At 40.6% G+C, this 23739-nt stretch overlaps 1 protein-coding gene across 1 annotated transcript; it reads left to right on the forward strand.

The window, feature by feature from the left end:
- Positions 1–17: 17 nt before the first annotated feature.
- On the forward strand, positions 18–23739 carry papss1 (3'-phosphoadenosine 5'-phosphosulfate synthase 1). The gene is made up of 12 exons (XM_050044600.1): positions 18–244; positions 1475–1589; positions 1680–1915; positions 3262–3400; positions 4842–4960; positions 5273–5386; positions 5556–5667; positions 11047–11252; positions 14930–15065; positions 15481–15749; positions 16663–16892; positions 22481–23739. Exons 1-12 carry the CDS (start codon positions 185–187, stop codon positions 22617–22619), a joined length of 1875 nt encoding a protein of 624 aa, XP_049900557.1. The 5' UTR covers positions 18–184; the 3' UTR covers positions 22620–23739.

Genomic DNA, 23739 nt, shown 5'->3' on the forward strand with positions numbered 1-23739 from the left:
GGGAAGCGCTTCCCGGTTGCCGTGCCAAGCTCCTCCGGGCTGCTCCATTCACTGGAGATAACTGTGTGTCTTTAACAAACACGACATACCTGAGTTAGCAAAACAAAGAGCATAACGGTTTGCCGTTGTGTTTGCTCTTAAAGAGGAAGCCGGTTGAACTAGCAACCGTTAACTGCCGCCTGCCATGGAGACGTCTGGCAACTCGCACAAGAAACAGAAGCTAGGTAACGCTACCGAGAACTGGGTGAGTTTTTTTCTTTTGCCAAGTTATGTTGACTCAACACATCGATTCATCACGTCTGGCCACCTCCGCTAACCAGCTGCCAATGAGCTAACGGTATAACTGGACAGACAGGTTGCTAGTTAGCTACATACTGCTAATACAGTTAACGTTACAGTTATGCTAGCTGTAACGTTCCATTTAAAACCTCGGTTGCTAGCAGCGCCCGAGACTGAAAAGTGGCTAATCTGATAACTGCTAAATACTGTACAGTAAAGGGTAGGGTATGAACTGTGTTGAATCTGATTTAAATCTGTGATAACGTTGTCCTTGGTAGGTCCTCCATCACTGCCAGCAAAATACTGTTTGCTTTTGCTACGTAGCCTCGAGCTGCCTGCACAGATTCCTGCTTGCTGATTAAATGTACACTGTAATGCTAACTGAGCTGCAGTATGTACAGTCAAGGACAAAAGAGTTACAGCTATATATTGTGGTCCTCCAACATACATCAAAAAATACTTCCAAACAGACATATAGAGCTGAAACAATTAGTTAATTAAGCAATTAATCAGTCCATAACAGTTTATCAAAGGTTGAGACATTTTTCAAAGAAGTCCAGCATTCTCAAATGGCAGGATTAGAAGTCATACGTGACGGTAAACTGAATATTTTTGGTTTTGAACTGCTTGTCAGGTAAAAACAAGCAATTTGAACACATCACCTTTGGTTGTGATAAGATATAATGTGTATTTTCCACCATTTTCTGAAAGCATAGAGGCATAAAAGTGTATTGATGAGTAAAGCAAGAGTAACTTTAATCATGTTCAAACCCAAGGAATCAAAAACAGGACAAACACATCTCAAAGGCAGAGGATAAAAATGGGTCTTTAAGTGCATTTTGAAGGCATCAACTGGCTCAGCCTGTCTAACAGCCTCCAACAGGCTATTCCGGAGCTGCTACAGAAAAAGCCCCCCCCCCCCCCCACAAACTTGGCATAGCTAACATGCCATGGTGGGCGGATCTGAGGGGAGTTGTCAGTGAAAATAATTAGCAGTAGTTCTACATACGTGTTCCAAGCTTTCATCGTGAGAGCAGAACAGAAACCACATTTTCAAACTGCTTTGAAGATGCTTTCTCGTGCTAAGTCTTTCCAAAGTCCTAATATGTTAATGGTAACTTTGGCTTTTTTTAGAAACTTGTATGAAACTGGGCGGCAATTGGGCTGAATTAACAGTAACTCTGTATCGTTTCAGGGAATGCAACGCGCAACTAATGTCACCTATCAAGCCCATCATGTCAGCCGAAACAAGCGTGGGCAGGTTGTGGGCACAAGAGGAGGGTTCAGAGGATGCACCGTTTGGCTGAGTGGTAGGTTGTGTTATTATCAAAATGTCCTCTCTGCATCTGTATATCATCTCTTAGCTGTTTTATAATGCAGTTGTTTCCCTCTGTGCCAAGGTTTGTCCGGTGCAGGGAAGACCACAGTGAGCATGGCTCTGGAGGAGTACCTGGTGTGCCACGGCATCCCCTGCTACACACTGGATGGGGACAACATCCGTCAGGGGCTTAACAAAAACCTCGGCTTCAGCCCAGAGGACCGTGAAGAGAACATTAGACGCATTGCTGAGGTGGCCCGGCTTTTTGCTGATGCTGGTCTGGTCTGCATCGCCAGCTTCATCTCTCCCTACAGCAGGGTGAGTGGCTCTCCAAAGACAGCATCATAGGTTGAATGAAAGGGAAAGACACGGATGCCCACAGGGATAAATGTGGCTGGAACCCACTGATACTCTATTAAATTTGTCTCTCATTCTGTTATACAATATGTATTGAACCATATTTAAATACTCCCTGTTCTCTAGTTCTTACAGCATTGTAAATTTCACATCTATTCTTGGCTTGCTTACAGATCTCAGGCTAATAATGATGTTATTACTGATCATGTCACTGTCCATCATCATTATCCTGCTGAAATTGATGATGCCAGTTAGATTGGGATAATACAGTTTTGAACAAAGGGTTTTAAATGTTCTTGCCCTGATTTTTAAACATACTAAACTCCCTATTTTGAGTTATTATTTAAAAAATGACTTTACAATGTAAATTTTGAATGAAGAAAATAACCTTGATGGACTGCTGTGTGATTAGCAGCATATTTGTTTTTCCCATTACTGTCTGTTATTGGAATGAATAATGTCCTTTCTGGCAGCAGAAAACAAACATTTTTGTTAGGTGAAAACCAAACTTGATGTGACCTTAAAGGGATAGTTTGGCTCTTTTGATGTGGGGGTGTATGAGGTACTTATCCATAGTCAGTGTATTGCCTAAAGTGGATGTCAGTCACTGTGCGCCGAGTTTGAAGAAGCAGGCTGGAGTCAGGCACAGAAGCTACTGCTGTGGAGGGATCAGCAACAAAACCTATTTAAGCCACCTAAAAAAATAAGTTTAAGTGTGTGCTATATTCAGAATATTTTCTCAACTTCACCATGCTCTCGGACAGCGATAAACGACTGGGAACTGAAGCCATTATATTGCTCTCTTCCAAGACAGACTCCATTGAGAAAAACAGTGATTTAACCTCCAGAGTCACACAAAAACTAAATAACTGATCAAGGCAATGGTAGAGCAGCAGATCCTTTGCTCAGCGAGCCTAAACTACTGTTTTTGTCAATGGAATCTGGTGGCTTTGGCAAGAGCATAGACAGGGAATTAAAACCGACTTTCTTGTCGAAATGGGCTGTCTGACAGAAGGGCAAAGCATTGAAAATACTGTCACTATGCGCACACTTAAACTGCTTAAGATTTTTTTGGTGGCTAAAGTACATTTTGCGGCTGCCCCCTATCCATAGCAATACATTGCTTAGCCTCTGTGTCAGCAGTCATGCCGCTTCTCCAAACTGGGGGCATGCCAACTGACATCCGCTAATTCAGTTGATAAGTACCCCACTTCAAAAAATCAGAACTACCAGTTTAATAACATGCTATGTTACACCAACTCTTTAAACCATGCATGTACCTCACTGTATTTGGTTTTGTTTATCAGGATCGCCTTAATGCCAGGAAGATCCATGAGGCTGCGGGGCTGCCTTTCTTTGAGGTGTTTGTGGACGCTCCACTGGATGTCTGTGAGCAGAGGGATGTCAAGGGGCTGTACAAGAGAGCCAGAGCGGGAGAGATAAGAGGTGAAGTATTGTTTAATACTGTTTATATGCAGTGCATCAATAGAGCCACGGCCTGTGCTGGACTTATATCTGTTATGTGATCAAGACAGGGTTCATACTTCATACTACCGAGACACAGTGGCATCTGTTACATAGTAACCTGCATCTTTTACCTTAATGAGATGCAGTCAGATTTTACTAATGGCAATTCTGCTTTACAAGAAAAAAGCTGATGAAACAGATGCGCACAGATATAAATATCTGTGGACCAGAAATGCATATGTTGCAAAACCCATGAGTGGCCACAAAGTGCCCACATGTACAGGCAGTGAGAGCTGTTTTACAGAGAGAGACCAGATCAATCAACTCATGAGGTTGTTTTTATGCAGCAACACGTTTATCAGCGTTGATGCTCTTGATGTATGATAACACAGATAAGGGCCTACTTTTTGTCCACATGATTGAGGTTTGATTGCTCACTGTGGTAATTTTGGTGCTGCTGCTCTAAGTGGATGGAGTCATTGGCAGAGCATATTCTGTAGGATGGTGAGTTTTAAGATGGGAGCTGGGAGATTTTTGGTGTTTCCATCTTACGTCCTGACTTGTTTATCACACAGCTTACAAATGACTTAGTTCACATTCCCTGGCTCTCCTTTTTCACCAAATATATGCATTTGCGTACTTTTAACTGATGAGAGTGGATATTTTTTCTTGCTGCACTCTAACGGTGACTCAGGGATAATGGTGCAGCCACACTGTTGCTTTGTCACTTACAGTGTGAGCACAGCATGGGCTAACTTTACATTATCATGATAAATCATTATGATACTTGGTTGTTAAACTCAAACCTGAGGACAAATCTACAGGAGTATTCTGTAGCTCAGTATGAATATCTACAGCCCATTTACATTTTCATCAGTAGGACTTCTGCTGTCTAGGTTACGTAAAGTACCTTAATTCCGCAGACTTTGCTTCCTGCCACATTACACAGAAATGACATGACAGTAAACCTGATGCATCGCTATCAGAGGAAGTGTGTTTATCACATTGTGGTGCAACATGCTGTTTCTTTGCAGTGATAAGATCTTGACCCAGTTTCCTGAGTTTTGTGTGCTGATTGGCCTTTGTCAGAGTCTCTCTTCTGTCTTTAGTAGTTGAGTTAGTCCTGACTTTGTTCTCAGAAGCTCCACTTAATCCCCAAGAAATACGAAGAATTATAACTTGAATCACTGTTCTCTGATTACTACACTGCTAAACCCACTAATGTAGTAATTTTTGATTCTATGGTTAGGAGTTTTGATACAGTAGCTATTAGTTATGATCATTGATTTAATGGTATTTTAAGAGAAAAGGTTTACCAGTGTTGTGTTCATTTCAAAATGCATACAATAATGGAAACAGAGCAAACATAAGCTGTTCACTTTGAGTAGCTCAGACTGTTTTAAATCCCTTTATCTTTTAGGTTTCACTGGCATTGACTCAGAGTACGAGAAGCCAGAGGCCCCAGAGCTGGTGCTGAAGACCGACTCCTGCAGTGTGAATGAGTGCATACAACAGCTTGTGGACCTGCTGCAGGAGAGGGTGAGGGGGGAGAAATATCCTGCTTTGACATGTTTAATATGTTAATTATGTAAAGAATCAGCTGCTGTTGGTTTTTATTGTCCATTTGAACGAATATCTGTCATCACAGAGACAGTTAAAGGCTCACAGTCTTGACTTAAAACCCGTGCCGTCATCCCTCTATTGGCCACAAGGGGGCAGTGAAGCCTCATGTTTGCATGCAAGTTGATGTGACTCCATCTACACTGTATTATGTATATCAATATTTAGTAAACGTCACCAAAGTCTTATTTATCCAGGATGTTTTCTAATGATTTCATATTCTGTTTGCAGGATATAGTCCCTGTTGATGCATCCTATGAAGTGAAAGAACTGTACGTTCAGGAGAACAAACTGGACCTGGCTAAGGCTGATGCAGAGACTCTGCCTGCTGTACAGATTGGGAAGGTGCTTCTGATTTTGATAAATCTTAATAAATAAATGAAGCTAGATTACTGTTGATAGCCTTTGTATATATTGTCCAGTTATTAATAATTTATCTCTTCACCGATACATGCATATATAAGTTGTTGGTCTGTATGTAAACCTAATGTATATGACCGTGTGTGATCCTCAGGTGGACATGCAGTGGGTGCAGGTGCTGGCTGAAGGCTGGGCCACTCCTCTGAATGGCTTTATGAGAGAGAGAGAGTATTTGCAGTGTCTTCATTTTGACTGTCTGCTGGATGGTAAGATGTCATTTATGTTTTAAGTAGAAGAAAATCTTGATATTTCTTTGTAAAATTTATGTTGCTGTACTCAAAGATGCCACTAGATGGAGATGAGTGCTCACAAAATGGATTATTGAGAAACAGTTGATGGCTTTGTTTGGATATCAGCACACATCTCTCCCACCCAAACTATACCTCCATATATACTAGAAGTTGAGCACTGTCAGCACCAAGAAGTCCTCTCACTTAACGTGTCCTTTTAGCTCTTAGCCATAGGGTTAATTTATAAATGTCTGTCATTTGACATTAATGAATTTATGAGTTCTGTATAATTTTGTGAGTTGAATCTCAAATGTCTGTCAGCTGTGCAGGGTTCCCACGGTCATGAAATTCCTGAGGAGGTTATGAAATTTGTAAAACTGTTCCCCAGACCTGGCAGTGGTTTGGAGTTAGCAGAATGTTTTGAGAAATTTTTGAATATACATTGTTTTGGCTAATGTTTAAAATATGTCAGTGAAGAAGCCCAAAACATGTCAAAACTTACACAACATACGTTCCTCATATTACTTTTTTAAAAACCAGTGCTGCGCCCTTTTTTGGGGATAAGAAACAGTCATATACGGAGAGAAACAGGAAAATGCAGAAAAACTGTTAACAGTTAACAGTATTGCGTTAACTAAGGCTTTCACACTGAGATTTGAGGCACATAAGATGTGTAAATATTCACTGTCAGTTTGCTAAATTGCTAAATGATGCTGGTGACAATTACTGTTGATGAATAGCTTGAGTGGGAGGCTGCTCCATCACTAGGGTCTCTGCAAGTCCTCATAAAGTCTTAAAATGTCTTAATAAATGTCTCTCTAGTCAGATAAGTCTGTAAATCTCTGTGAAAGTCTTTAATGTCATAAAATTAATTTTACAAATATCACGCCTTAAAAGTCATTAAATGGTCTTAAACTTTTTACTTTATCCACTTTTTAATGTATTTTTGTCAAAATGAGTCAAGCTCTTTTGTGTTAAATTCCATGTGTCTTATGTTTCAAACCTTTAAACCTACCACTGACCCGTATACTGTCTTTTACTTGAATTTTAAATGATGTTAATAGGTTTTCAATGTAGTGAGTCTCTGTGATCTACAGATGGTCTTTAAGGGGGTCTGAAAATTAAAAAAATAAGATCAGAAATCTGAAAACTTTAATTTACAAAACCATCGACTATATTTTATATACTGTCGATATACAAAACATTGTACACATATCACATCTTGAGGTCAGTATAAAGGGCACCAAATTTGACCACCCACTATCAAGTAAATCAAATGTGATATATGATTATGATATGATAATCCATAAAAATTTAAATAAGCTATTATATAAATTTAATGGCTCAACATTTTCAGAAATATGCTTATTCTCTCTTTTTCTGACAAGAACTGTTTTGTTTTCCTTTCCCTCATTGAGACTATGATCAAAATGGGATCTCATCTTTGCTGAGATATGTAGCAGAGATATAGAAAAGGGCAGTTATTGGTTATTTGGTTAAAAATTATCTTAAAAAGGTACTCAAAAGCATTAAATTTAAATGTCTGATTGATATCTGTAGACACTCTGAGTACAGTCATACAGTATAACAGCATCAGACTGTCGAGTCCAGCTAAATCTTAGCCTATAGATCAAACAGTTGGCTATTAACCGGTTGTCTTTTTACAGACAACACTAAGTTTAACGATACCTGGTGATTCAGTCAAAGGTATCATGATCTAGATATCTATACATGTGTAGATGTCCGGATAAGTAATATCGGGCCACTGTGTTGGATCATTGATCTTAGAAAAGGGGAACAGTGAAGGGACATGAGTGGGATCAACCTAAGCCAACAAATGTCAAATTGCATTTACATCTACAGGATCCTGGGCTTTCTATCCCCCAAAAAGGGGTGTGGCCTTGACATTTTGCTGAGACTCGTATGTGCCGGTCTGATCTATTGGCATATGTGCCTAGTTGGCGGCGGGAATGTCTAACAAGCGATAAAGATAGCAAGTTCTAGCAGTTTGCTCATCTGCAAATACCTGGGAAGTGCTTGTTTAATACTGGCCTACCTATTTTAAGCAGCTTCAATAAAGTCTTGGAAATGGAGTAAAATATTATGGACAAAAAATTTTTAAAAATTCATTTGTAATAATGTTAGGGGACCCTGGCTATAGCTCTTTGTGTTCCCCTCTAACATTTTTAGAACTTTAATATTCCAATAAAAATTGAGCACTGATCAAATGGAGCGTTAAATTAAATTAACAAATACTCCCTGCATGTGTCCCTGCAAACTGCAATGCATATGTTTTACTGCTGGATGTGCTAAGAGGCTTAAATTAGCTTTTTTCCTGCAGGCTGACATGCTTAAGAAGTGCTCCATTATACAGCAGTGATGTACAGCTTAGCCAGGTGTCAGAATGACAGATTTATATACTCAGGAGTGATTTAGATGCAGAATTTTAAGAATGATGATGTTGTATATCATGTTGGTGAAGTAATAAGTCCAGCTGAAAACCAAGTCTCAGGAATGTCTTTGCTTTTTTGGCACTTTGCAGAGAACGAATATCACATTGGGTGTAGAGTCTCTTGGTGTAATTACAGCAATTTCTCTTGTATTGTTTGAAATTCCAAGAAAAAGTCAATTTACTTTTATTGCCCATACGACCACTCAGACCTCAGTTGTGTGTTGTGACGCCAAATATTTTGCTACACTTGCAGTAAAAGGAAAAATACATAAAATAAATTGAAAGTTAACATAGGCTGTATTTCATTTTTCAGATTTTGACAGGTATATATTACAACTGCTGTCCTCACTGAAGGATAAAACCATCAAGTTCTTACAACTTGATGGTTTAAGGTCTTTCCTCAGAAACATAGCTTGCCTGAGAAACTGAACTGTCTGGAGAGACGGAGGCAAAAATATATATTGATGCGAAAAGTCTTGATTCCACTTTTCCTGTTTGTCCGGAGGGAAAGGGACGCAGAGGAAGAGGCTTGTGTATTGATTGACACCACACACCACCATTTGTCCATTTTCACTTCCTTCCAGGGATTTGACAGTGCAAGAATGATATCACTGTGAAAGGACTGATCGCAGCCTAACACTAAAACTGGTTGGGAAGCAGAAAACTTCATGTTTGACTAATCAAATAGTCTGAAGAAATAAACAGAGACCAAAATCCAGGCTTGTGTGTGTCTCTCGCCCGGACATTTGGCAGTCTTGGTTGTGTGTGTATGTGTGTGTTTTATTGGAACCAGCTGTAAGCTCTACACTGTGACAGAGGGGACGAGAAGAGGGTCCAGGGGTAGGTGGGGGCAGAAACAGTCAGCCTCCCCTCCTGTTTCCACTGCAATTGATCTGATGTGAAAAGCGTGCCGGTCCAAACGTTTTCATCAACCTGGACGGCAAAATGAACGCGCCAACAGAGCGCTGTCACTGCAAGAGGGTCAAGCTCCAGCTTAGCTTAAGAGGGGATTTTTCTCCTCTAGCTTCTTAAATTGCAGCCTTGAAGACTCACTGTAGCCTTTGGTTTAGCTGTATATCCCACATTTAGCCTGAAGGGGTACAGAATGGAAATTTGATCAGAATGGTTGAGCTGTTTTGTCGAGTAACCTTTGAACGTTTTAACCTGCTTTTTGAATGATGTCTGCTCTGTGTGCCTCAGTGCTTTGCATCGGGATCCTTTATGTTCTTTTCCTTGGATCGTTTATCCAATATTAAAGGCACCCTGTGGATTTGTCTTGTAAACAAGCACAAGTTATGTTTACATTTAGTGTTCCCCATTAAAACACATTGTGTCCATCCTTGAGGCTAAAAATTGCATTGAATGCATTTCCTTTCATTTCCCTCACATTCATGTTTGCTGGTTTGCAGTCATTTTCTTCACTTAATGTTAATGTCACCAACAGGCAGTCAGTAGCATAGCTTAAAAATAGTGGCAGGACTGTGTTGCTTCATAGCAGAGCTGGGCTGTGGCTCAAGAGGTAGAGCTGACGTCTTCTGAAAAGAAGTTTGGTGGCTTCATCTCTTGCCCTTGTAGATTACATGTCGAAGTGTCCTTGGGCAAGATACTGAACCCCAAATTGCTCCCGGTGGCTGTGTCCTTGGGCAAGATACTGAACCCCAAATTGCTCCCAGTGGCCGTGTCATCGATGTGGGAGTGTGTGTGAATGTTTAGGTGGTACCCTCAGCATCCAGTTTATGAATGTGTGTGCAAATGAGTGAATTATGCCTGTGTTGGAAAGAGCTTTGAGTGGCCCCTTAAGGCCCAGACACACTAGATCGACATCACAGAGCTATTGGTGACAAAGGCTGACTGTTGGGTTGTCTTTCGTTGTCTGTATCTTGGCCAAAAAGACACACTACAAAGACTACAGGCATTGGCCAACTATCACGTATTCTCTGAACCTGCGTGAGAGGGAATAATTCCATAACAGCAGACGGCTGTAGTCTGTATTTCTTTTCATAAAAGAGAAACTGAAGACCAACAGGACGAATTCAAGACACCAGTTAGCCAGTTAGCACATTAACAACAGAACCCGATGTTGAAAGAACAAAGAATATTTTTCGTGCAGTGTCAAAAAGAACAACCAAAAAACATCATACTTGTTAAGTTTGTTTTGATCTCATGCCCTTTTGACTTATTTTGTTTACTTTCCTCACTTCTGTTTCTCTTCTTGTGAAATGTGCCGAACTGCCAAACAGAATAATTTGATTCACCGACAGGCTCCACCATCTCTGACGCTGATTCAACATACTGAATTGGCCGGAAAAAAGCAGACAAGGGTCAATTAGTGCCAACAGTGGCGGACACACAGCAAAAGCTAGGGCAACAGATGCTCACAGACAGCCTGACATTTGCCAACGGCTGACCGTTGGCTTGGCGTGTCAGGGCACTAAGACTGGAAAAGTGTTATATAAATGCAGGCGTCATCAGTATAAATGCAGTGTCAGTAATTTTTCAAGCGAAAATGTCAATATTCTCTTGTTTTAGCTTCGAAAATGTGAGGATTTTACACGTTTTTGTCATACTTAGGGTAGAAGGATTTTATTTATTTCGTTTTACATCCCTGAACTAGTAGTGTAGTGGTAGTTTGAGTTTCTTTGGGTATGGACACTTGGTTGGACAAAACAAAACAAGCAATTTAGATATGCTACCTTTTGACTTAAGTAAACAAAATAATAGCAGGCATTTTTCACTATTTTCTGACATTTGTTTGACAAAATGGTGAATTTATTATTCAGCAATTGACCAGCAGAATACTTGATAATGCAAATAATAGTCAATTGCAGCCCTGATGTATTTTCTCTCTGCATAAATGTGCCTTTTCCCCTCATGGAAATGCTCTTGGTTTTCCATTGTCCTAGGCGGCGTCATCAACCTGTCAGTGCCTGTGGTGCTGCCAGTGTCTACTGCAGATAAAGAGCGTTTAGATGGCGTGACAGCTATGGCCTTGGTCTATGAAGGCAGACGAGTAGCCATCCTTCGCAACCCCGAGTTTTATGAACACCGTAAAGAAGAGCGATGTGCTCGCCAGTGGGGCACCACCTGCAAGGACCACCCCTACATCAAGGTAAATTTTATTCTCTGCAAACTGAATTTACTATGTAGAATGTAGTATGTTAGAAATTTTATAGAAAACCCAAAAGTTCAACTGTGGTCAAAGTACTGAGCAGCATCACAGAGCTGCAGGCGGTCTGTCTCAGTGTACTATGTGATAAACACTCTGCATGCGAAAGCAAACGGCCTCCCTGGCTTCGGCACTGATAGAACACAGATCCGAGCTGGCCTCTTCACATTGCTTATGGAAAGACTGAATAGGTGGCGGAGTGGAGCTTTTCTCACAGTCTGTCAGGACGCCCAGTATAATCACTTGATCTTTTTGGTCCACCCTCATTTTGCAGGTGTTATATTTGGATGCTGAGTCTTTCGCTCAGCCTCCACCAAATGCGTTCTGAGATTGTGCTGCTCAGCCCAACAGGCTGTGGAATCCCTGCCAGCTTCCACCTTTCCGCTCACCCAACCCTTCTCCAAATATACCCGGGAATTGTTTCCATCTGTGTCCTATCGACTGCTGTGGGGCTCAGGTAGACTCAGTGGCGAGATAACGTCCTGAAATGATCCTGCACACCCTGCGGAAAGTGGCACTGGCTTGTAGCTAGAAAAGAGTGGAGCGGTCTGGTGTTACAAAGATAGTTGTCAGATTGCCTTTTTATAAATCCATCTGCGTGGACTGGGAGTGCAAGGTTACTTTTAAAAGTTGCTAATCTGTCTGGCTAATTTAAGTCCCATTGTTTTCAGGATTCAGTGTTTCCTGTGGAACAAAGGATTGCCGTGGGGGGCATGTTTGCATGCGGGGGCAGTTATTCCATGACCTTTAAAAGAAATGTAGTATTGAAAACTGCAGATATTGTTTTAAATAGTTGTATTTATCTAATATTATTTATGCACACAAAATGGACCAGTCAAGTAGGAAGCAGGCACCTCCTAAAATCAAGTACTATAAAAACCACCAGTTGATTTAGAAAAAAAAAAGGTTTGCACTTAGTGTTGCAACTATAGTTTCTTACTGGGAGACAGGCTACATCTTTGCTGGGAAAGAAGATTTACCTTGCTTTTAACAGTTTATTATGTTATGTAATAGTCCGTTATTGGATTTCTTGTGGTGCAGACTCCATCGTGCCCAAAAACATTGGTGTTTTAGAGGAAATTATTCAAGTATCCCAGTGAATCCAGCCAGACCCCTGGAGAGAGTTCAGTTCAGTGTTCAGTCTAGTCTCCTATCAAGTACATAAGGTAACTGCTGTTACTGCTGATCTACAGTAGGATGTGTGATTTAGTTCCAGCTCTCGATTGGCACTTAGCGCTTCCTTTCAAATGTGGAGGTTTGGAGGCTTTTTAATCCTCCTTCAATGTTTGTTTCAATATATGAAGTACACTGCAGACTGGATTCTTTACTAACAGTTACAAACGACTGACTCATATTAACGGATGCAGTGCAGGTTGACACGCATTGGCAGGTCTGCGCTGTAGGCTACGTGTCTCTTGTATGAAATGTCTGTATCCTCACTGTGCATCATTTTTATAAACTATGATAATCTGTCAGGATCCAGGTGCCATCCCACTCCCTCTTCTTGTACTTGCAGCATCGCAATATGCAATATTCTACTTGATATCAAACAAAAGCCAGAGACTGTATCACATTAAGCTGCTGAGAGCTGTAAATTCACGACTTCTCAGCAGAAGGTAGAAGATAATATTATCTCAGAGCCTGACAGGGCAAAGCTTCTCTTCCTCTGGGCAGCTGCCTCTGTCTCACTCAGACTAATGCTGAGTCTGAGTCCGCAGCTGCCTGAGAGCAGTGCTAAAGCGAGGAGAGCTCACCCTGCAACTAAATCTGGGAACTGAAACGTCCCTAGACATACACTGCACTCTGACTGACACACACTCAGCTGCTCGATTTGGATAATCTTAGTTGAGTGAGGGGTCTCTGACTGATGATTAAAATATTAGACTTTACAGAGGCAGCCCTAAATAGTAACCAACCAGGTATTTAGTGATTTCAGTCCCTGGGGTCAGATTTACCTTAAACCTTATTGGCTCATTTCAAAGCCTTTTGCTGCTAAAAATTCTGGATGGAGATTAACTTGAGCACTCGACCGCAGCTGTCTCAATATTTCATCCCACTTAGCAGTCATTTTTCATCTCAGCAGATATCTTTTTTTGTCTCACCTTGTTCGTTATTAAATCTGGCTCTGTTATATGTTTCAAGATGCAGGGCGCTGCCAGATTCATAAATTAGTATCACAACTCTACAGTGTCAACACCTGATGCCTCAGCGCTGGCTTTTCACTCTGTATTTTCACAACTGTCATTCTTTATCCACTCTTAACCTGCCACAGCTGAATATGTGTGTTCAGCTTGCCATGATTAGGGTGTCACTCATTAAAGAGTGTGTGTATGTATACATAAGTGTATGTTTAACTCCTCGCGCCGGAGCCAGTCTGTCAGCACACCTCTGCGCGGGTAGCTACGATTTTTTTTTTTCCTTTCCCAACTAGAGACGACCTGCTCCATATTACATGTAGTTAATCCACTTTTTCCTGTTTACCTGTCCGTCAGTCAGACAGGAGCCCCCTTCATCGGAAACCATGGTGTAGTGTGTTTATTTGGCCAGGGCCCTTTTCACATGCAAAGTCCTGGGGCACTTACAACGGTTAAACAGAGCACATGTGTACGTGTAGACCTGCTCCTTTGATGTATCCATGCAGACATTATATTTTCCATGCACTTATGTTAGGAAAATAAATTGCGACTCGTCTATGCCGTTGATCTCTCCAAAGAAAAAGACTGTTAAGCATCATGATGACTCTTCTTAGGCCAGCAGCGGACAGGTTGGATTAATTGAGTGTGGAAAACAAATCACGACATGATCTTAAAAAAGTCTGGCGACGAAGCCAAGTGGTTATTGATCACATCACGTAGACACCACTGCTGCTGACAACTTTCTGATTTTTATGGAAAGCTTGCCAGATCAAACTGAAATCAGTCTGTAATGTATGGATATCAGAGGGTTTTTTTTGTATTTTTTTAACATGATAAATTAGATGTTAATAAATAAATGACATCTTTTTAGCAACTTCCAAAAATGTATTTTTACAATGCTTCCACACTTTATGTTTCTTGGCTTTTTTAAGTTCTCTCTGTCTCAGTGCTGGAGCTGTGCTCTATTTATTGCCTGTAGAGAATTGTCACTTTTTATCACATTAACATCACACAGGCCAGTCTTTTCAGTAACTCTAGCTATGGTCTCATAAATGCCACAAGAGGCAGACGAAAGATATCGCCTGAAACAATAGCAGCCTTCGCCTGGATCCTGAGCAGCTCTGTGACATGATTGTTGGATTAATCTCTTGAGAGGAAAATTTCTCTCCAGACTCATCACCAGGTTTTATTGTGGAACACAATCTGTTTTTTTTTTGCCTGTTATTGAAATTAAGGTAGCAGACAAAGCCAAGTGCAGAGGAGAGGCTTTGCCAGAGTTTTGTTGACTGTTTAATGACACACGGAGACTTTGATTTATGCTGGTGTGGCCCTTTTGCAACTGGGTAATAACTTGAGAGTTTTATAAGAATTCACGTTGGCCTGGTTGCAGCACAGTGACTTTTTTTTTTATGGACCACAGTGTCTTAAGTCTGGATTGTGTTTGAGTTGTGTTCCTTGTCATGATCACTGCGACTTCTATTTCAGATGGTGATGGAAAGTGGGGACTGGCTGGTCGGGGGAGACCTGCAGGTTCTGGACAAGATCTACTGGAATGACGAACTGGATCAGTATCGACTGACACCCACTGAGCTCAAACAGAAGTTTAAAGAAATGAATGCAGGTATGGGCCAAATTCTGATGGCTCTGTTTATTTTCCGCCAGAAGTAAATTAAAATGGCGGCGGCATCTGGAATTAAGGTCTTTTGGGGAGACAGTCTTGTCACAATATTTATAAACTGCTATCTTTTATTTTCTTAAAAAAGGAGAAGACACAATGGGTAGTCCACTCACTTCAGTGCTGTAATTCTTTGTTTAGGCTTTGGTAAATAAGGGACACAGAGTAGGAAAGTCGTGGCAGAGAAAGCTCTGGTGTGATTCAGTCCCTCATTGTATGTGGTTTCAGTGGTTGGGCACTGAGCTGCTTGATTATCTCTGGGTACATTGTGGCCTTTTGTTTGTTTTGTACAGCTGTGTTCGGATGAGTTTGGTCGCAGTTTTACAAACCCTTCTCACCCTGCCTCTTTCTCTCTGTTTAGATGCTGTGTTTGCCTTCCAGCTCCGCAACCCAGTCCACAACGGCCATGCTCTTCTGATGCAGGACACCCACAAGCGTCTCATCGAGCGAGGCTACCGCCGGCCTGTCCTGCTGCTCCACCCACTGGGAGGTTGGACCAAAGACGACGATGTGCCGCTGCCTTGGCGGATGAAGCAGCACGCAGCTGTGCTGGAGGAGGGCATCCTGAATCCAGACTCCACCATTGTTGCCATCTTTCCTTCACCCATGATGTATGCTGGGCCAACTGAGGTAATGATTATCAAGAGGGCTGTATTTGCAGTTACGTGCTTTAGGTTTATTTTTATGTTTTCCTCAAAACTGACAGGGAACAAAAAATGTGAGTGTAGCTCTGGGAAATGATAACAGACACAGGGAGGGCGACTGTCATTTACTTGTTGCCTGCAGATTTCTGGGAGTGAAAAATGGCAGGAAAAGGGATTTGCAATTGTCTTGAGGCGCTCTGTTAAGTGTTTCCTTGCCATACACGAAACCTCTTCGTGTGACTGAGCGTAGCTGTGTAGCTGGGAATCTTTTAATCATTCACTTAGGATAATTGGAAAACTACAGTGCAAATTATTGAGAGCAGATTGGAGGCTGTGTGTGGATGTCAGGCAGTGAATTTGCTCAGCTTGTAATTCTGAATGGGAGGTTTAGGGAACCAGACTCAGCTCCAACTTTAGTATCATTGTTCTGACCTTGTTTACTCATTAAAAACAACATGTACCCTTAGCCTCCCCACCGAAAACTACTCAAAGTGTCTCTCTAGTGTTCATTTTGCCACAATGTCCTTAAGCAACACAATAAAACCTGCCACTTCCATCTTGAGATCCTTAAAATATACAAACTGCATGGGCAAAAACCCAATGACAGTAGCATAAGTGTAACTAATTTTAAAGTAAAGAAATTGTTGTGCCTGTCGAAGAGTAATGTGGAGATTTATGTTATTGATAACTAGTGAATAGAAAGCAAGATATGAAGGTATAAAAAAGTAGATACCGCCCCAAGCCTATTAAAATTAACAGTCTTTATTGTACAAAATACATTGTAAAACATTAAAATGCTATTACTCGTCACAGCCTTACAAGAATACAGAAATTCCACACTTTTCTAAACTTTATTCACTTGTGTTTATAGTTTTTCTTCCTTTTTTCCTCGTCCACAGGTTCAGTGGCATTGCAGAGCTCGAATGGTGGCTGGAGCCAACTTCTACATCGTGGGCCGTGACCCTGCCGGCATGCCCCACCCTGCCACAGGGAAAGACCTGTACGAGCCCACTCATGGCGCCAAAGTCCTCACCATGGCTCCAGGCCTCATCACCTTGGAGATCGTACCTTTTAAGGTCGCTGCTTACAACAAGGTCAAAAGAGCAATGGACTTTTATGACCCCAAAAAGTGAGTACTTGTTTATGTTATGCTCAATTTTTTAAAGCCCGTGTCTCATCCTGGATCCTATGGTCTTTAAGTTTTATTAAGGTCATGAAATCCAAAAATAGTTTGAGTCTGAAGTCTCATTGCTCACTCACACTAAATTAAATTGCCTATTTGTTGATTTAGAACCAGCAGCCTAAACAGAAATTACATTCTCTAAATTAATTACTCATTAGCCTTGTCTTGTTTAAAAAAAAAAAATCTTTCATCCATTTTCCGTCCTTCTTCTCTTCTATCTTCAGCAAAACACCAAGCCAACAATAACAGGAATTGTTTTTCTTTCCTATTGAGTTAAAAGGTTTTGTGGATTAGTCCGTGCTTTGATGTTGCTCAAAAATTACAGAGACCTGCCATTAATTAAAGTCTGTGTATGAACACCGCACATGATGACTAACAAATATCATGCAGTTTCACTGCCTCTTGTCCGGATTTGATGCAGCCTTCACCATCACGTTATGCAACTTCAGCTGTGTTTAGTCAGGAATGCTAAAACTGAATATGGCCAGACTAATCAGAAGATTTGCTTTGTTTTCCATGATGCATATTTGTGACGTTGGGTCCAAACTGAACTGTTGATTGAGAACATTGAGTACATTTAGTGCTACTTAAAATATGACTAAACAGTTTTTTAGCTTCCTCTCACTTTGAGATTGTGACACAAGCAGATGCGAAGAAAAGAAAAAGTTACCTACTCTGAGTTTGAAACTTTTTAATCAGTTCATGATGAAAATACCTGGTGTCGGTTAAATGTCACTTGTTTTCTACATAGTGATAAAAAGTTTATCATGTATTTATAAGGGAGGAGGGATGATCAAGACTTTTTATGGGGGGATATTCTGTAACAATACCAGTAACTGTGAGTCTGAATTATTGACAAAAGTAAATCATCAGCCTAAATTCAAGGATTCAAAGCTTTTTTTTTTTTCACATACACAGGCAAATGTGTAGTGAAAGGCAGTGTGGTATATTCATGAGGACTAGTGTGAAAAATAAGGATCTAGAAATTAGGGCTGGGTGTCCAAACGTCTCCAGTCAAACAGTGCCTGTATACAATCTTTTTTGCGCCACAAGTGTGATCCTGGACTGTTCCGACTCCCCGCTGGGTCAGCAAACTTTCTGTTGCTGCCATCGCTGGGGCTGCTTTCCTCAGGGCAAAGAGTCGGCTCACTGTCTGCCCACTTTGCATGTGCTAACACAGCGGCAGCGGCTAACATCCAACACCGAGCCACTAAATGGTCTCAACAAACTCACAGTGACACCGACACGGCTCGCCTCTGTCATAAAACCTGACAGGAACTGTTAGGATAGCCGTTTGATGCTATCAGTTAGCCCTGCCACTGTGTGTGAATGGCTGGGCGGACCCTCACAACTGTCCCTGACACGGAGCTTAAAGTTAGCTAATGTTATAACCCATACAGTGTGTGATGTGATAAGGTCGAGCGCAGCGCGTTTGATGAAGTTCAGCATTTGAAAGTATTGCTGTACAACATGCCACTCAATTCACATTATGGGTATCGAAGGAAGTACTTTATTGGTATCGGTATCACTTTACAGGTACAGGTTTTTGTACGGGTATCATAATTTCTTGAATGACACCCAGCCCTAATAGAAATCCAGAAAAAAAAAACAGTTATAAAGGATGCAAATTCAAAGACAGAAAACCATAAATATATGCAGAAAAAAATAATGTGTCACAATTGCAGGCAAACTACAAAATAATTTAGTGCAGGTTCGAATGCAGATAAAAGGCTTATACTGGCACACTGTGTAATCTGCTTTGTAGTTGTATCAACACATGAACAACCATCCCATTGGCCTTCACTGAACTTTCAAACTTATTTTTAGAGTGTTATTCAAAATCAGTAAATCCTTCCCTCCAGTAAAACACACTATACTGTATTTTTTATAGAGTCTCATTGATCCAGTGGCTTGATATCATCTTCAGGCTAAAGCTAGAGAGAGAAATGCAAGATGGTTACTGGATTTCCAAAGTCTGTAGTCGTCACTCAGTCTAGATTTATGGCATTCCATTCTCTCATGCACGCTGACAGCGGCGTGCCAAATTTCAGGAGGAATATGGATGCTTCTCCTAATCACCAGCAATACCCCTCAATCTTCCTCCAGAGCGTAATGGCTCGGATCACAGCAAGCTGTTTCTAATTGGACACTGTATAAAAATGTTCTCGGAAGAATTTGCCTGGAGCTCTTTTACCTCACGCCATGTGAACCGCTAGGTCTTCTTCACAGCTTCAGAGCAACACAATGTGCTCCGTCATGTGATAGCAATTAGAAATGGGACTTCATAATCAGCAGGACCCTCTCTGACTGTCAGCTTAGTGGGGATAAGTGTAAATGTCTGCTAACAAGATGTCTGAAACTGTCTTGATTATCCCTGACGGTAATTTATAGACCAGGCTAGTGAAGATGTGATGAACTCGTGCCAGCGCTCCGCTCAGCACCGGTCTAAGATGAAGAGTGTCCTTTGGCTGCTCGCTTCAAACAAAGTCGTTCATATCTTTTCTGAAGTGAACGTGCAGAGAGAAGCAGTCTATCATAGAGGGAGGATGGTGGAGACATAGGGATATTTGAAAAATGTTCGGTGAGGGAAATCTAAAATCTGATTATCGGAAAGAAGCTTTGTGACAGTATTTGAGTTTCCGATCAGTGCTGAATGTGAAGTGTGTCACGGCATGCAGACAGATAGTTTGGTCGTGGTGATGTTACACAATAGTGTGTGATTTCCTAAAGTGATATTACAGATTTTTTAACTAGCAGTCAGGGTTTTGTCTGTTTATTGAATAGCGGTTTTGGCTGTTTTCTGTCACAAAGAATTAGAACAGAGATTTTCTGCTTTTAAAGGAAAACTGTGCCTTAATCTGTCGGTAGAGTGTGGCATAAATATTTGAAATCTTGGCACTTAAGTGTATCATATAAAAATTAAAATCCTTTAACAGATATGGGTTGATTCGTTATAAAAACACATCCTTTAAAATTACTTCTTTCCTCCTCCAAGAGCACCAGCGAGTGTAGGGGACACTAAAAGCCCTCCTGTGTATCATTGGTCACGCTGCCACAGATGGCCTGCCTGCCCACCATCTGCAAATGTGTGCTCACCTTTTTTATCTGATAACTTAATGTGTGCTCACCTTATTTCTGATCCAGACATTCAGAAGCCATTTGCTGAATTGTCTGCAGAGGTCTCCTCCTCTCCAAAACAAATAGACCTGGTGATTTAAACTGCTAAAAAACTGAATAAAGCAGTTTCACGTTACAGATCATTGCTTCTGCGATGCTATTTAGCATTTCATGTTAGGCTGCTGACCTAGCACCTACTAATCTGTGGTCAGCTTTTTTCTCTGATAATTTCAGCCCCAGATGTTCAGGAGGTTTTTACCCAGAGCTACATTATTCACAGAAGTCTCTTCCTCTCCAAAGCAAATGGACCCTGTGATGTAAACCAGAAAAACACTGAATAAAAAAGAGCACCTTAAAAAAATCTGGGTTTTTCAGATACCTCTTGTCACGGAGTGGCTGCTGACTGCAGTGGCTGATGTGAAAATGCAAAACCACAAATGGCCCAAGCCAGTGTTTGGTTTGGTGGGGCTACTGTAAAAACATGGATTTGAATGTGGCTATATCGGTAAACGAGGACCTGCTCCCCCTGTAGATATAAATGGCTCATTCTGAGATAACAAAAACACAACATTTCTTATTTCTAGGTAATTTTTACGTGAGAGAAAACATTAGGGCAGTACCTAATCAGCTGAATCAGATTTGTTGGTTTAATCACAATATTTAATTATTCTTTTTTTCTTTTCTTTTTTCATTTAAAGCTAGAACGGGGCTCAGTGGGACGTTCAGTGTGACAGTGGCATTCGTGTAATAAAGTAAACAAGCTAATGGCGATAACAAAGGACCGGAAATGTGCAACAACATTTTGGTGACACTAGATATTAAACAAAAGCCAGAGACTGTCATATTAAGTATCTGTCAGCTGTAAATTCACTTCTTCCAAGCACAAAAGGAGCCTTATGGTGGAAAGTTTCTCCTCCTCTGTGCTGCTGCATCATGTCTGAAAAATTTTAGTTTCTTCACAAAATGTAAGGTTAAGTGATTCCAGGATGTTTTAGTGCCATTTTAAGAGTTTAAGCATATTTTGAAGGTTATTGTGATAGTATTGTGAATTGTTATTTTGGTCAGGATAATCCTGACATAAAATCTTTCAGATGGTCTCATACTCAGCTGATTCCTACTGGATTGTAAAAGCATCTCTGCAGCCACAGAGTGATTTGTGAGGCATTACTTATAAAGCAGATGCCAGAAATGGCCAGCACATGAAATGTAGAGTATACTGATATATGTATTCCCACACATATCGAGCGGGATTGGGCTCCGATCCAGGCGTTGCTGGCTAAAATCAAGATGATCTGTACTGCATTTTACTGTGTTTTCTCAGCCTGCTATTGATGCAGCGCTGCTCTCCTTGATGGCAGACGTGTTGTCACTAGTCAACATTATTCTGTGAGTGATTTGATGACAGGTCAAAATCAAACATGTCTGGCAGGTTTATGTGCTCTCTGTAATCAGCCAAAGATCATATGTGCAGGAAAGAGTTCCACTCTGTAACACCACTGTACAACCGTGAGTTTTTTTTAGTTCCGATAAATCCAACAGGGATATATGTCCTCTCTCTCGCTGATGGTATCAAATTCAAGATCTTTGCAGGTCCTTAAAAAGTCTTGAATTCAGAAAGTTTAAATTCAGTAAAGTCAGTTTCTTATATATTAGACCTTGACAGAGTCAAGTAGTCTTACAATTTAATTGGTGAGGTCTTAATTGCTACACACATTTTATCTAATTTCATTTATTCATCATTTTTTAAGTCCACATTTTCTTTTACCTTATACCTGAACTTACTTGTAAAAATGTAGATCAAGCTAACTCACCCTAACAACCGTATTCCAACATAAAAACTCTCTGCATGGGCCCACATATGTGCTTGACTTTATACTTACCTGCAGTGTTTGAATAATACATAGATGATTTGTCCAAAAATCAGTCTTAAATTTGATTAAAAATAATTTTAAAAAGGTCTTAAAAAGCATTAAATTTAAGTGTCTGATACCTGTAGACGTCCTGGTCAAATTAATTCAGGAGTTGCATTCCCCCAGTTTAACTCCTGTTTATATTGTACCAGAAACTTTAACCTATCAGTGACCTTCGGTATTTGGATCAAGCAGCTTACAAAAATAAGGCTTGCCAAATTTAGTAGTCTGCAGCTGTTTTTTTCAATGAGTCAAATACATGTTTAATGAACATTTAGGTTAAAACATCTGATCAGGACATTCCTAGCAGGAACGTTCCAAGAGCTTCTTTTGTGTTTTGAGACTTGGGATTGTGTTTGCATAAATACTAACTGGCCTGCTCTCCTTCGCCTCGATGCAGTTATTGTTGGCTCACATTTCCTGTGCTGATGATACGCATCTTTTCATTGATTGAAATATGTCTGTTACTCAAGCCTCTCTCTCTCTCTTTTTTTGTTGTAATTGCAGCCATCAAGATTACGATTTCATCTCAGGCACACGTATGCGCAAGATGGCTCGCGAGGGAGAGAATCCTCCTGACGGGTTCATGGCGCCAAAGGCTTGGGCCGTGCTGAAGGAATACTATAAATCACTGGAGAAGGTTTAAAGGTCGAGTCTCGGATCCAACAATAATGGAAACACGGTGATGTGTAAGAGGATTAATGTGGGGACCACTCATCTACTGTCAAAAAAAACGCACTCTGGCTTCTGTCTGTGTCACTTTTACGCACAATCATAGGCCATTAAAAGTGGGCTCAGTTGTTTTTAGTCTTATAACATTAGTGTTCTAACTGTATGTTCTTTATTTAACTCAACTCACTCTGATTGTGAAATATAGTAGGAGAGGTCAGTATACTGTTGGATTGGTACTTCAAGTGAACGAACAAAAGCACTCTTACGTAGATGTTTGTATTTCTCACTAACTTTATAACTGTATATTCTGATGGTGACTGCTTACAAAAGGATTACGTACACTTTGAAAGATTATGACTTGTATGGAAAGTACTGTTGACCAGTACTTGGACAGGCGGGAATGAATGTTCAGTATTGGTGATGTCCAAATTTAAAAAGTTACTGCACCTGCTAGAGTTCTCTTAACTCACTACTGAAATCAGAACATGTTACTTTTTACTATATGTTTGCAAGCGGCAGTGGCAATTGCTCCAAATTTTGTGTACACAAGTATTTGATGTAAAAGTCGAGTGCCTTGGTCTGCAGAAAGTGAATTCACATGATGTCTTGTTTGAATTAGGACACACACACACACACACACACACACACACACCTGCTTCTTGTCTCACTTGTCTATATGTTACACTGATACGGTCCAGTAGTTGGAGAAACGGTCTGCAAAACAGATCAGCATTAAAGATGTTTTTATTGGGATATGCAACCCTAACCTTCCTGAACGTCTAGGAAACATTTTTATTTGTCATGTTTAGTCTATTTATTCTGTCCTAACATTACGTTTACTCTTTTTAATCGTCTTGTCGTGCATGTAGTTTTCGGTGCTTTAAACTTGTCTCTCGGCAGGCTTGATATTTTCTTATGTTTTTATCATTTGTATTTTTTTTTCTCCTCTCTCGGGTTGCTAATATTTTCCATGTGGTAATTCATTTTTAAGAGTTGGCCTGTATAATCAGATGGATGATGGTTACCATCAAGGGATCAGATTTGTAATCTTCCTTGTCCAATAAAGCATTTTTAGCAAAAAAAAAAAAAAGAGA

The sequence above is a fragment of the Epinephelus moara genome, chromosome 5 (genome assembly GCF_006386435.1).
Source record: "Epinephelus moara isolate mb chromosome 5, YSFRI_EMoa_1.0, whole genome shotgun sequence".
Classification (NCBI taxonomy): Eukaryota; Metazoa; Chordata; class Actinopteri; order Perciformes; family Serranidae; genus Epinephelus; species Epinephelus moara.